Source organism: Scyliorhinus canicula, chromosome 2 (assembly GCF_902713615.1).
Source record: "Scyliorhinus canicula chromosome 2, sScyCan1.1, whole genome shotgun sequence".
NCBI lineage: Eukaryota > Metazoa > Chordata > Chondrichthyes > Carcharhiniformes > Scyliorhinidae > Scyliorhinus > Scyliorhinus canicula.
Window position 1 is genome coordinate 195,795,012 of NC_052147.1, and position 14,627 is coordinate 195,809,638.

The 14,627-nt window shown below is 43.3% G+C and overlaps 1 protein-coding gene across 2 annotated transcripts in view; it reads left to right on the forward strand.

The window, feature by feature from the left end:
* ccdc141 (coiled-coil domain containing 141) overlaps positions 1-14,627 on the forward strand; it is a 272,222-nt gene that overhangs the window by 182,136 nt on the left and 75,459 nt on the right. Inside the window, exons 13-15 of one of the 2 annotated variants that reach the window (XM_038789287.1) lie at positions 5,131-5,310; positions 7,892-8,017; positions 9,205-9,393. In XM_038789287.1, coding sequence (XP_038645215.1) covers positions 5,131-5,310; positions 7,892-8,017; positions 9,205-9,393 — 495 coding nt within the window. The remainder of the gene's footprint in view (positions 1-5,130; positions 5,311-7,891; positions 8,018-9,204; positions 9,394-14,627) is intronic. The other variant, XM_038789288.1, reaches the window with a different exon arrangement.

Sequence of the window (14,627 nt, forward strand, 5' to 3'; positions counted from 1 at the left end):
CTTTGGTGTCGAGGTGTTCGAATGTTGATTGTAGAGCCAGGGAGATAGCATCTGCTGTGGACTGTTTGCAGTGAGAGACAGACTGCAGTGGATCGAGACGAAGGCCCGCCAAAACCGGTAAATCTCGCAAGAGGCTTCTCTAATCATCTCAAAGGACTCCCTAATTAGCAAGTTGGAGTATTGGGAGAGGGTCCGGAGGCTGCGGCAGGGGTGGGGGAGGACATCGAGAATTGTGGTACCATTTTCCCTGCACTGGCGAGCTGAGCTTGTTTATACAGGAAATGAATCTAAATGCAGCCTCGGCAGGGCGTTCCTCACTAAGGCCCGAAAAAGAAACAGAGTACCGTTTGATAATGGAGTTGGTCTCGATGCTGCAAGCGCCAGGAAACATCCCGCTTAACGCGTTCCACATGTGACACTTCTTTTTCCATTAAATCGCGCCCTCTATGTTCGTTAATTGTGGACAGGTACAAGAATATTAGGAATACCATAGGTGTTGAAAATTTCTTTCAGTGGTGTAACTGATTCACTTTAATCCACTTTGAGTAGTGGTGTTCTCCAAGTATGAGCATTTTCCCTTTATGCACAAATAACTCCATTCTGAGGCACTCCTATGGCCCTGTAGGATAAGAAAATGACATAAGTTGTTCTTTTGATTCCTGTCTGTGACGTTAAATGGATACATCTTGATATAATTTCTTCCAATGACTTTGAGAGGCCCGGCCATTAAACCGAACACTATGCTCCAGCTCTGCACTTGGGAAAACCTAAATGACCTTGATGCAGGTATTGTAAGATCTCGAGTCTCAGTGCTCTTGGGATTACTACTCAATCATCGTATACCAGAAAATGATCAATAACTATTAGATGTGCTTTCTGCTCAAAATATTGTTTCAGGGTAGACTCTGCTGCATATATATTGGCCAGCCTCAAACGCAAAATTCTCTGATCTGACTACATTCCTTGTCTTATTTTTGAACCTCTTACATTTCACTCAATCTTTGTGCGGTTACCAGTAATGTCTGCGGTGCTGTGCTAGATATCTGATGGTAAGTGGGGTATTGCAGGGGACGCCGATGATACTGGTGAATGTGTATGTACCGAATTGAGAGGATATGGGTTTAATGATCGCTGGCAGCGATCCCGGACTTGCCCACGCACCAGTTGGTCATGGAAGGGGATTTAAATTGTGTTCTAGAACCGAGGGTAAATAGATCGAGCCCTGGGTCAATGGGTAGTATACGAATGGCAAAGGAGCTGGGAGGGTTTATGGAAAAGATAGGTATGGTGGACCCATGTCGCTTTAAGAATCCAAGAGGAAGGGAGTGCTCCTTTTTATCACATGTTTATAGGGAGTATTCAAGAATCAACTTTTTTATGGTGAGTCGGTAGGTTTGGTTGATGTGGAGGGAGCAGAGTATGCAGGGATATTAATCTTGGACCATTTGCCCCATTGGCTGGAGATTCGGTTTAGATCGGGATGGAAGCAGAGGCTTGGGTGGAGGCTCAATTCGGGATTGTTGGCGGATAGAGAATTTTGTGATAAAGTGTGGGCTGTGGTTAAAGATTATGTAGAATTGAACCAAAACTGGGAGGTGTCAACGGCCACATTTTGGGAAGCTTTAAAAGCGTTCAAGGCGCATGCGGATAGAGTAAGGAGGGAGGAATATGAGCGGTTAAAGAACAAGATAGTTGAGGTAGATAGGGAGTACTTGAGGGTGCCCATCGCAGAGGGTTTGGCGAGGAGAAAAAAGTTGCAGGGGCAATTTGATAAGTTGACGATGGGGAGGGCAGTAGGACAGCTGTGCAGGGCAAGTGGGATGCAGTACGAATATGGGGAGAAGGCGAGTCGAATGTTAGCGCATCAGTTACAGAGGCAGGCCACGTCCAGGGAAATATTGAGGATACGGAAGCAGGGGAGATGGGATCGGAGACGGGGAAGATAAATGAAGCATTTAAGGATTATTATGAGGAGCCGTACAGGGCGGACCTGGTGGGTGAAGAGGGGGACATGGGGCAGTTTTTAGACGGACTGGAGTTTCCAGAGTTGGGGGAAGAGAAGAGGCAGGTGCTGGAGAAGCCTTTAGGGCTGAGGGAGGTATTGGAGAGTGTAAGTGCCCATTGTAAAAGGGACGGGAAAGGGCTCCATTCTGCTCCCTGGACCACAGACATACCAGATGATGAATCTGCAGCATGCTCCTGGAAACTTCAAGGGCCTTCAAGGTAGGGAAGTCTTTTACAGCTCTGAGGATTGCAATGTTAGGGGCTGATTTAGCAGGGGCTGGTTTAGCACAGTGGGCTAAGACAGTTGGCTTGTAATGCAGAACAAGACCAGCAGCACGGGTTCAATTCCCGTTAAGCCTCCCGGAACAGGCGCCAGAATGTGGCGACTAGGGGCTTCTCACAGTAACTTAATTGAAGCCTACTCATGATAATTCGCTATTACTATTATTATTATTATTATTATTATTATAAAGGTGTCTTTAGTATATTATTTCCCGCTGGCATGAGCCTTGTGCAGGTTATAATTTGGTCCCAGTCTCCTTTAGTGTCAGAGAATTTGGCAAAACAAAACTTCCCAGTTGACTTATTTGGAGGAAGAGAAGGATCTCTGAAGGACTGTCAAGTCAGTCAGGTTGCCCAATTGGTGCCCTGTACTCTGCCTCTGCACCCCTATATCTGTTGAGAAAGGCAATGTACTTTGCTTTGTAGATGCTGATCGTCAATGGCCTCTCATTCTTAAAGCAGACCCCTATCATCACTATGAACACGTCTAATCATTCTTCTGGAGGACTTTTCCAAAGGACATCACACCATTATTTATATGTTACTCTATTAAATATATCATACCAAAGCAATAAAGAAATAACAGTGGCCTTGTTGCACATCTACCAAGTTGCCACATACCATTTCTGCAGTCCCTAACCCACATGGGACTGAATGTGGAATGTGGAAGCTTGCCTTCTCAGGGCATCAGACAGCAGAGAGTCATATGCCAAACTGCGCCATCTCTGTAAGGACCTTTGCAACTACCGTTCTGCACAGAGCTTTCACGTGCAGAACAGAAATGGTCAACTCTTCTTAACCTAAAGTTTAGTGCTATGGAATCGTACTGTGGTGTAACAGCTGTCCTCATAAGCAGCTAATGCAGCAACTATTAAATGGAGAGGGGGAATAGGAGAGCGAGAGGTTTCTAGGGGTGCACATCTCCAAAGATCTGTTCTGGTCCACCCACGTCGATGCTACCACCAGGAAAGTACAACAGAGCCTATACTTCCTCAGGAAACTAAGGAAATTCGGCATGTCCACATTAACCCTTACCAACTTTTACAGATGCACCATAGAAAGCTTCCGATCTGGCTGCATCACAGCCTGGTATGGCAACTGCTCGGCCCAGGACCACAAGAAGCTTCAGAGTCGTGAACACTGCCCAGTCCATCACACGACCTGCCTCCCATCCATTGACTCCATTTATACCTCCCACTGCCTGGGGAAAGCAGGCAGCATAATCAAAGACCCCTCCCACCCGGCTTACTTCCTCTTCTAACTTCTTCCATCGGGCAGGAGATACAAAAGTCTGAGAACAAGCACAAACAGACTCAAAAACAGCTTCTTCTCCGCTGTTACCAGACTCCTAAATGACCCTCTTATGGACTGACCTCATTAACACGCCACCCTGTATGCGTCATCCGATGCTGGTGCTTATGTAGTTACATTGTGTACCTTGTGTTGCCCTATGATGTATTTTCTTTTATTCCCTTTTCTTCCCATGTACTTAATGATCTGTTGAGCTGCTCGTAGAAAAATACTTTTCACTGTACCTCAGTGCATATGACAATAAACAAACCCAAATCCAATCCAATCTGTCAGCTGTTTGGAAATGCGTTGCTTGAACCTGGGGCTTGTATTGCCTTTTAGCTTACTACTTGTCAATCCACCACCACTCTACTCTCAAAAAAAGGCTGCTGATGCCTTTGAAATGTCTCTGGCTCTCTGGAGGTTCTCTGAATTTTTTCACCCCATTGTGACAATATTTAACCCAATTCCTTTAAATTTCACTTGCACGGTATTGTCATCTCCTGTTATGAAGTCCACCTCTGGATCTATTTGAGTTTGTACCTGACATTATGAATAGTTATGCAAATAACCTTCGGCCGGACTGAGGAGAGCTATTTGCGGTTGAGATTACCAAGCTATGCAAACCCAATTTGAATTGCCATAAACGTGGAGAGGAACATTGGCTGCACTGACTCAAAAGACCTCTGAGGTTCTGGAACATATGTATTCACTTAAGCATTGGAATGAAGAGTAGTTTGGCCTCTCTATGCTATGATTTCATGTTGAATATACACAGCCATGGATGTTAATTCAGTAAAGAAATTGCAGTTTTAAGAATAAAAGCAGACAATGGTTTTGTCCTCCAGCTGAGTTAGGAGGATAAATTTTGCCATTTCAGAGCTTTCAATCCATCATTAGAAAATCCTATTGAACAAGGCTTGGTCATGGTTTGATCCAATTGTAGTAGCCGAGATCAGGAAGGCTTGGATTCATGATTTTAATTTCTGCTCATAGGTAACATTCTGATACCATTCTTTAATTAGTGTAAACTAATTTATTCTATTTTTCTCAAGTTTGTGGCAAAGCTGATGAAATGAAAATCGCTTATTGTCACGAGTAGGCTTCAATGAAGTTACTGTGAAAAGCCCCTAGTCGCCACATTCTGGCACCTGTTCGAGGAGGCTGGTATGGGAATTAAACCGTGCTGCTGGCCTGCCGTGGTCTGAATTAAAAGCCAGCGATTTAGCCCAGTCCATGGTAGCTTTCTTGTAATGCAGTACTGTCCTTTTTGATAATGAGAGTACAAACTGGGGCATTAATTGAGAAAACGCTATTGCGAAATACCTGATTGAACTAACGTCTTGCTGTAAGAAGTCTTACAACACCAGGTTAAAGTCCAACAGGTTTGTTTCAAATCACCAGCTTTCAGAGCGCAGCTCCTTATCAGGTGAGTGAAGAGGTGGGTTCCACAAACCTGGTGTTGTAAGACTTCTTACTGTGCTTACCCCAGTCCAACGCCGGCATCTCCACATTATAACTTCTTGCTGAAACTGTTGTTTTTTCATTTTTCAGAGAAATGAAAGCTCAAATCAAAACCTGAAAAAGTCAGTAAATGTAGTTGAAAGTAAGATTGACCAGCTAAACAAAAGAAAATTGGCTCTCACAGATCAGTGGACCAGTTATCAACTTCAGTTAAACCAAATTCAATCAGTCAAAAAACAATGGAAGAAATTCAAAGAGCAACTTAAAAAGGTAAGAATTAATTGAACAAGTAATCACTGAAATCACTACCTTATGAAACCTTTGCTGATTTTCAAACAATGTGGACAGAGTCGAGGACATTCCACACAGACCTTTAATAATGGAGATAAAGACCCAATTCCGTGGTTTCCGGCCCCATGACGGCATCCTGCAATTTTCACCAGAGCGGGATAAAGGTACAGGCTGATGAGGGTCATGAACCTTCACCCTGCACTGCTGACCTGGCTGATTCAATTGTGGGGGTAATTTGCAATTTTCATGGAATAAGGCCAGCTCTTCACGTAATAGTGGTTCATGGTATTTCAGAGGTGATGTGTATCATGGTCTGGATGAGGGAACATTTTGAAAGCTAAGTTCAAAAGGTCTTTCCCTTTTCCCCCCATATCAAACAATGCTCCTCCAAAGCCCTGTGTCAATGGACCAGCAATCCAGAGACACTGGCTAATTCCCTGGGACATTCCATAAATCTGTAATTAAAAGCTAATCTCAGTTATAGTGACCATGAAACCATTGGGGGAAAGAGGGATCAGGATATTGAACTTGATGATCAGCCATGATCATAATGAATGGTGAAGCAGGCTCGTAGGGCCGAATGGCCTCCTCCTGCTTCTATTTTCTATCTATGTTTCCATGTATTGTCGATTGTCGCAAAAACCCATCTGGTACACTAATGCCCTTTATGAAAGGGATCCTGCCAGCCTCACTGGGTGTGGCCTACATGTGACATAATGGTAGTATCACACAACACATAGACTCAAAGCCTTATCATTGATACTTAACTACCTTCTGAAATGGCCTGGAAGGCTTTAGATCGACCTGCTACAGAAAGGTCATTAAAGAACAAAACTGGACAGACCATTCAGCATTGACCTAAGCACCAGAAATGACAATGGCACACCCAGCATTGTCGACTCTGCAATGTCCCCCATACTATCATTGTGGATGGCACGGTAGCATATTGGGTAGCACTGTTGCTTCACAGCTCCAGGGTCCCAGGTTGAATTCCCGGCTTGGGTCACTGTCTGTGTGGAGTCTGCATGGTCTCTCCATATCTGCGTGGGTTTCCTTTGGGTGGTCCGGTTTCCTCCCACAAGTCCCAAAAGACGTGCTGTTAGGTGAATTGGACATTTGAAATTTTCCCTTTGTGTACCCGAACAGGTGATTGGGCTTTTCACAGTAACTTCATTACAGTGTTAATGTATGTCTATTTGTGACAATAAAGATTATTTTAATAAATTTAAAAATTAATTTGGGAACTTGTATCAATATTAGACTAGTCAAGTAACAACCTAACATAGTCATATTAGTAGAATAATACTTTACAGACAATGTCTCGGACACTACCATCACCAATCTTGCCACCACCTCTAGTAGATATATCTTGTTCCATTAGCAGGATAGACTCACCAGTAGTGGCAGCACAGTGGTACACATTCAAGAGGGAGCTGCCCTGGGAGTTCTGAACATTGCCTCTGGACCCCATGAAGTCTCATGACATCAGGCCATACATGGCAAGAGACCTCCTGCTGATTATCACCTACAGCACCACACACACGCCCAATTTTCACAGCCGCCCAGCAGCTGATGATTTGGTACTCTTCAATGTTAAGCACCCCTTAGGTGAAGCATTGAGGGTGGCAAGGGTGCAGAATGTACTATAAGTGGGGATTTCAATGTCCATCACCGAGAGTAACTCAGTAGCACCAGCTGGCAAAGTCTCAAAGGACAAAATTGCTAGACTGAGTCTGCAGCAGGAGGTGAGGGATCCAGCAAGAGGAAAAAAACTGACTTGACCTTGTCCTCACCAATCTACCTGTCGTACATCCATCTGTCCATGACAGTAACAGTAAGAATGACCACTTCACAGTTCTTGTCAAAACAAAGTCCTGTTTTAAAATTGACAATACTCTCCCGTGTGTTGTGTGATACTACCATTATGTTTAAATGGAATAGATTTTGAACAGATCTAGCAACTCAAAACCAAACATTCATGAGACACTGGTTAAGAGCACAGTTTTATACCGGCACAATCTGTAACCTCATTACACCGCTCACTCCTCCGTCATCAACCTTAGTTCCATGAAGAGTGTAGAAGAACATACTGGAAGCAGCAACAGGCGTACCTGAAAATGAGGTACCAACCTAAGCAAACTACTGTTCAGGACTACAAGAATGCTGAACAGCGGAAGCTGCTTGCTATTGACAGAGTTACGCAATCCCACAAGTACATTACATTCTCAAGTTCTGGCTCCCATACTGGAATAGCACCATTTTTGCTCTTAAAAATATGGAATTTTAGGCCCTCGGTCCTCCAATTGTATGTCAATAAAGTAAATTGTAAATTAGTTCATGGTCTATGGAAGGAACAGGCTTGATCAGCTGAATGTCTCTTCCTTTTTATTTCAGAGTTTCTCATTGACTTAGGTCCAGAAACTTACAGAATTATTTGAGTTTTTCAATGTAGAACTTTAAAGGTATTTTGGTAGAGATAAAATACTGTTCAATTGTTAGTAAATTTGAGAACCTAAATGTCATCTAAAATGAAAGGCCACTTCAGAGTTATTTTGTTCAGACAATTCACTGTTTGAAGATGCTGGAAGATGAACTTATTCCACCATTCAGTATTGACCTGGGATGCAATTTTGAGGCTATTCTGGAGCTGCAAGACAAATTCAACAAAGCAAAGCCACATTTGCAGGTAAGGAGTGCAACCTTTCTAATAACAGAGGAACCACAAAATACTACAAATCTGATGGCTCTCTAAAACAAAAATAGGCTAACATGCAAAACCAGGAAAGTTGTAGATTTATTCATCGATCCATGCCAGATTAATTGAACTGATAGATATGGTACAATGACTTCAGTGCCTTAGACTTACGAGGGAAATTTAATTCAGAGTTCTTCTTCTAATTGCTGGATTTGATCAGGACAAGATTAAGTTTGGGTGCGATCTTCCTGCAGTTGGATATCTAACCAGTGTCTAGATTCATATATGAAGAATGGTTATAGTGGAGCACCAGAAGAAAGTTATGGAGGAAATTAAATGGGGAAAGTGCTTGAGAAAGTAATTCTCATCCTGCGTGTAAGAGGTCAGAAATATGAGGAAAGACAGCCGAAACTGCAATTAAATAAATGATCAAATAGCCTGTTTGAGTGATGTTGGTTGAAGGAAAAGTGGATAAATATTGATTGGGACACCAGGAGAACTCCAAAAAAGGAGAAGGAATTTATTACAGCCACCAATCGAGACAAACAGGGCCATGGTTTAACATTTCACCTGACAGCACATCCAACAGTGCAGCACACCTGCAATTCTGCATTGAAATGTCAGTCTAGATTATGTGCTCAAGTCTCTGGGGAGGGGCTTGAACCTATAACCTTCTTACCGTTGCCCTAGTCAAAAACAAATTTAAGCCAGGCATCGGAAGGTTTTTTTTATCATAAGAAGTGTGATCAATTCATGAAATGAATTTCTGGGTAGAGTGGTGGAGGTAAGCATTGGAATTGTCTTTCTCTTCTGTAAATATCTTGTGGTCTATCATAGAGGTTATTCCAGATATTTAGTAAACCAGACCGAAATAGTTGGGTACTAAAAGCATATTGGTCATTCATTTTTGGGTTTGTAATAAAATTGTTGTCTCTAATTTTTCAGTTTATTTTGAATAAATATTGTGATAAAATTGACCTGATGTTGCTGCCTGCATCTTGATGTTAGTTGGATGTATATTGCGTACATTGGTTAAAACTTGGTCTGAACGTAATCTACCATTAAATTATCATCAATGGTTAGTTGTGGGCTGGAATGTGATGACTTAATTCATGGTAACATGCAATAAAAGCTATTAATTCCACAATGTTGATTTGGTGATTTTCTTTTTACTGTAGCAGTTAAATGCTGAGGTGGAATACAGGGTAAAAATTGCTGAGCTTTTGACACTGAAAGGTGTTTTCCTAAAGGAGAGAAATGAAAAAATCACAGAGTTACAAAATCTTCATCAGCAAGTAAAGAATAAAACAAAGGAGTATGAAATGATTTTTCTTATGATAGTTAAATTTCATAAGACCACGCAAGAGGTATGTACTTAAATGTAAATATTTTACAGTGGCTTTGATCATGTATACAAAATTTTCAGTTCTGTTGTTTCACCCCACCTCTAATTTTGATTGCAATTATAATTTTCGAAGTTGATTTCTATTTCTATTGCCTTCACCGAACATCTTTGCTTCTAAATTGGCATTGCCACATTCCTAACCTGGCTTCTACATATCACTATTTGGTCTCTCTTATTGATTCGCATAGTCGTGCTAAAAAATGATTATATTCTGTTATATTCTTGAATTGCTGCACAAAGAAAAAGCATGGAGGTGCCAGACACTTGGGTTTCTTCAAAACACAAAGCAAGGTTTATTCAGGAGATGTTTGTCGTACAGCGCATGCAAAACACTATCCTGATGTAACTACAGTTCGTGCAATGCTCCATCAGCAGGGACTTACTACTTAAATACATAACGTATTCCATAGGTTGAAGAGATCTCAGCTTCAGGACTGTATCAAAAAGTAGATTATTGTAAACTGGAACAAAATGGTGGACCTCTATTGCACGGAAAAATGTGCAAATAGACTTTTCATTCTGTTTCTGTAATGATTCCGCCCCCTATAGAATGAGCCATATAAGATATTTGTTCAGTTCATGTAAAGATCTTGTTTAAAGTTAATATTGGGAAACACCAATGAGATTGCACATCTGGGAAGGTTCTTCCAAAGGTGCATATTTAACTACAAATCAGAGCTGTGATTGAGGTGAATTGTCTAAGTAGTCCACGCAGACAATTAACAGACAAACTCCTGTACTGCATTGCCAATTACAGGGAAGGTTGAAATGAAATGAAAATCGCTTATTGTCACGATAGGCTTCAATGAAGTTACTGTGAAAAGCCCCTAGTCGCCACATTCCGGCGCCTATCTGGGGAGGCTGGTACGGGAATCGAACCGTGCTGCTGGCCTGCTTGGTCTGCATTAAAAGCCAGCAATTTAGCGGAGTGAGCTAAACCAGCCCCTAAACGTCCTAAACGTTTATGATGCAAAAACCTCCCACAGGAAACATGACAGGGAGCCAGACAATTTTATTTGTCCTGCTCCAGTAGGCTCTGTGTTCCTGAACACCCAGCTACTTACATTTCAAGAGTTACCTGTGTGGTGTTCTTTGTTGTTTCTTATACTCAGCATGGATGTTGTAGTGTTCACAAAGTCCACACAAGCTTAGTTCAATAACAAAGCTAACATTTATTACACTACGTAATATACAGCCCGACCACTTCTGTAGCAAGCAATAATCTATTAAACTACAATCCACTCTATACCATTACTTGTCTCATGCACTCTGTCTTAAACTGTACTCGGCTCTCCTACACTCTCTCCCAGAAGCCTAAGAGTTAGTCCTTTTTATAGGTCTGTTTCCAGCTCCATCTAGTGGTCAATTATGATATTACATAAACCCTTTATATACTAGACATTCTACATAATGTCACATCCCCCTTTCTTTGAAAAATGTTTGAAACACTTTCAAACATTTAATACATACATGTACGGGAATTAGTTTATACATATCATGTACAATGCCAGGTCAAATACATCACAATTACAGAGTAATAGGTTATTATTTATTACAAGGTCAGATGATTAGGTTGTTTCCTTATCCTCTTGGACTTTCTTAATACACTTGGGGTGTCATTAGAATTGTCTTTTGTCTGTTCATGAGCTGTGTTTGACCACAAAGCTGTGGGAAATTCAATATTGCAAAACGTGGAGTCCAGTTGTGTTAGAGTTGGTTCTGGAAAGTGAATTGATTTCTTGACTTTTAATAAAACTCATCGATTCCTACGATACATCACTCCAGATTTGGTTTGTACCACATATGAGCATGGTGCAACTTCACTCATCACCTTTGCAGTTTCCGACCAACCGCCATTTGGATTTTGTATCCTAACGATATCTCCTTGGTTAAGTGGAGGCAGTTCCTTTGCATGTCTATCACAGTAGGAACTTTGTTTGCTTTTTTGTTGTTGCACATATCATGTGTTATCTGTTCATCCAGATTCGGAACGGTTATGCCTGGAATGGAGTATGTAACTTTCTTCCTATCTGGGCAGACAACAAACCTAATGCCAAAGGAGTAGCTCTGTAGCTTAACAGTGCTAGAGAAAAATCCTTTTGATCATCATACGCCTTCTTGAACAGTTTCTTTACTATTCCAACACCCTTCTAGGCTTGCCCATTTACCTGTGGGTATAACGTAATTGGTGTGATGTATTGGAAGTTGTAGCATTTGGCAAATGACAATCATTCCCAACCACTAAAACAGGGACCATTATCCATCATGACCTTTAGGGGTATACCATGTCATGTGAAAACAGCCTTCACAGCTCTTATGACTGATTGAACAGTTGAATCTGTTAGCGTTATCACTTCTGGATAATTGGAATAATAATCTATGATTATCAAAGAACAAAGAAAATTACAGCGCAGGATCAGGCCCTTCGGCCCTCCCAGCCTGTGCCGATCCAGATCCTTTATCTAAACCTGTCACCTATTTTCCAAGGATCTACTTCCCTCTGTTCCCCACCCGTTCATATATCTGTCTAGATGCATCTTAAATGATGCTATCGTGCCCGCCTCTTCCACCTCCCCATTCGTCACTCCCCAACATTCCAGAGATCCCTCAACCTCTCCGGCCCATGTTGAATCAAGTTTAACTGGGTTTTTAATGGAAATATGAGTTATAACTACTGCTGAACAACAGAATAATCATTTTGTAATTGTAAGGGTTTGATAAATGTCATCATTAAGACTAATTACTTGACTTCCGGTGGCGGCATGTAGAGGGGAAGTCGCACATTGGGTGACTCCTGCTCGAGGCGTGTTTTAAAAAAAAATGTATTTTATTGCTAACATGTATCAAAACAGGTTACAGCAAATAAACACCCTGGGATGCACACAACCCAGCAATCAACTATACAATCTGTACAGATTCCCCCACCCCCCTGCGACGAACAGCCCCTCAAACACAATCACAAACATTCCCGACCTTTTCTCAAACCCCACTGCAGAACCCCTTAGCTCATACTGTATCTTCTCTGAATGCAGGAAGTCATACAGGTCACCCTACCAAGCCGCTACCCCCAGTGACGATGCCGATAGCCAATCCAGCAAAATTCGCCGCTGTGCAATCAGAGAGGCGAGTGCCACGACATCAACCTTCCTCCTCTCCATGAGCTCCGGTTTGTCGGAAACCCCAAAAATCGCCACCAAAGGTCCACCTCCTCCTACACTATCCTGGCTAAGACCGCGAACACTCCCGCCTAGAATCTTCTCAATTTTTTGCAACTCCAAAACATGTGTGCGTGATTCGCTGGCCCCCGCCCACCCCTCTCATACTCATCTGCTACATCCTGAAAGAACCCACTCATTCTCGCCTGAGTCACGAGGCGTGTTTTTAGGAGTTTTGACATCCAGTCCTGGGGGCAATTAGTGAATGATTAGGTGTAGGAAGGTATAAATAAGTCGAAGAATGTCAAAGATTCAAAGGAAAATAGCCATGAATAAGGGAGGGAGTTGAGGGTTCACTGTCGAGTGGGAGGGCCAGCCCGGGAGCTGGCAGGATGACAGAATCTGGGCTGCTAGGTGGGACCCACTGCTTATGGCAGAGAAGATGACTGTGATGATGTCCTTGGAGTTAGCGAAGCAGTTTGCGAAGCATATGGAGGTGCTGAGAAAAAAGATGGTGGTGGCTTTGAAGACGGTGGGGAAGGCAATTGCCCCGGTGAGGTTGGCTGTGGCAAATACATCGACCGGTTTGACGGAGCAGGATGAGAAGATGAAGAGAGTGGAGGAGGCCATGTCGCAGCACAGAGATCAGCTCATCTCGATGGGGGATGAGCTGCAGGAGGTGGTCGAAGCCAAAAGGGGCTGCGAGCAAAGTTGGAGGACTTGGAGAACCACTCCAGGCGGCAAAATTTGAGGATTGTGGGCCTACCCAATGGTGTGGAGGGCTCGAGGCCGACGGTGTACTTTGCCAGGATGTTGGCGGATCTGATGGGGGAGGGAGAGGAACCCTCTCGGTATGAACTGGACCCGGCTCATTGTTCGCTGAGGCCCAAGTGGAAGTTGAGCGAGCCACCAAGGGCAGTGATCATCTGTTTTCACAGTTACCACATGAAGGAAAAGGTTTTGAACTGGGCAAATCAGAAGTGAGGGGTGCAGTGGGCTGGTGGTGGAGTTTGCATTTACCAGGGCTTGTCAGTGGAACTGGCAAGGAGATGAACGGTTTTCGTTCGAGTGAAGACGGCATTGTACAACAGTGGGAAAGGGTTTGGAGTGTCCAACGAAGCTGAGGGTGACCTACAACTCCAGAGACTTCTATTTTGAGACAGTGGAGGTGGCGGAGGCATTGGTGAAGGCAGAAGGCTTGGGACAGAAGTGAAGAATGGGACTGAAGAGGTGTTGTGGACTGTGGAAGTGAATTGGGAGAATGTATAGATGCAGTTCTGACTTTGATGAGTTTTTTTACTTCATGCTGTTATAGCAGTTAAGTTTTATGATTTTTGTTCTTTTTAGCGACGAAAGTGTGTGGGGCCATCCTCAACTTGGATTCACATGAATTGTTAGTGGCTGGAGACTGGAACTTGATGCAGGAGCCGAGATTAGACAGGTCACGGCCGCGTTCGCTTGTCACATTGGTTGGGTGAAGGCTGGACCTATGGTGACAATGGGAGGAGTGGACCCTTAGAGGTTTTTGCACCTGAGGGAGCGGGAGTATTAATTTTTCTCTTCAGTTCATAAGGTCTATTCGCGGATAGATTTTTTTGTGGTGGGGAAGGCGCTGTTGGCCGAGGTCAAGGTGGTGGAATATTCGGCAATTGTGATATCGAATCATGTGCCGCATTGGGTGGACATGGTGCTGGAGAAGGGGACAGTGCAGAGGCCAGGGTGGAGATTTGATCTGGGGTTATTGGGGGACTAAGGGTTTTGTGATAAGATTGGGAAAGTAATTGAGGAATCCGTGGGGTTTAATTGTACGGGGGAGGTTTCATGGGCGGTGGTATGGGAAGCTTTGAAGATGATAGGGCGAGGGGGTTGCCACAGACTTTGGGGCAGACATCGATTTCCTTGTTGCTCAAGAAGGATAAGGTTAACGGTGGTACGTGATGCACTGGGACTGCACCAATGAGGACCCGGTTCGACTCCCGGCCCTGGGTCACTGTCCGTGTGGAGTTTGCACATTCTCCCCGTGTCTGGGTGGGTTTCATCC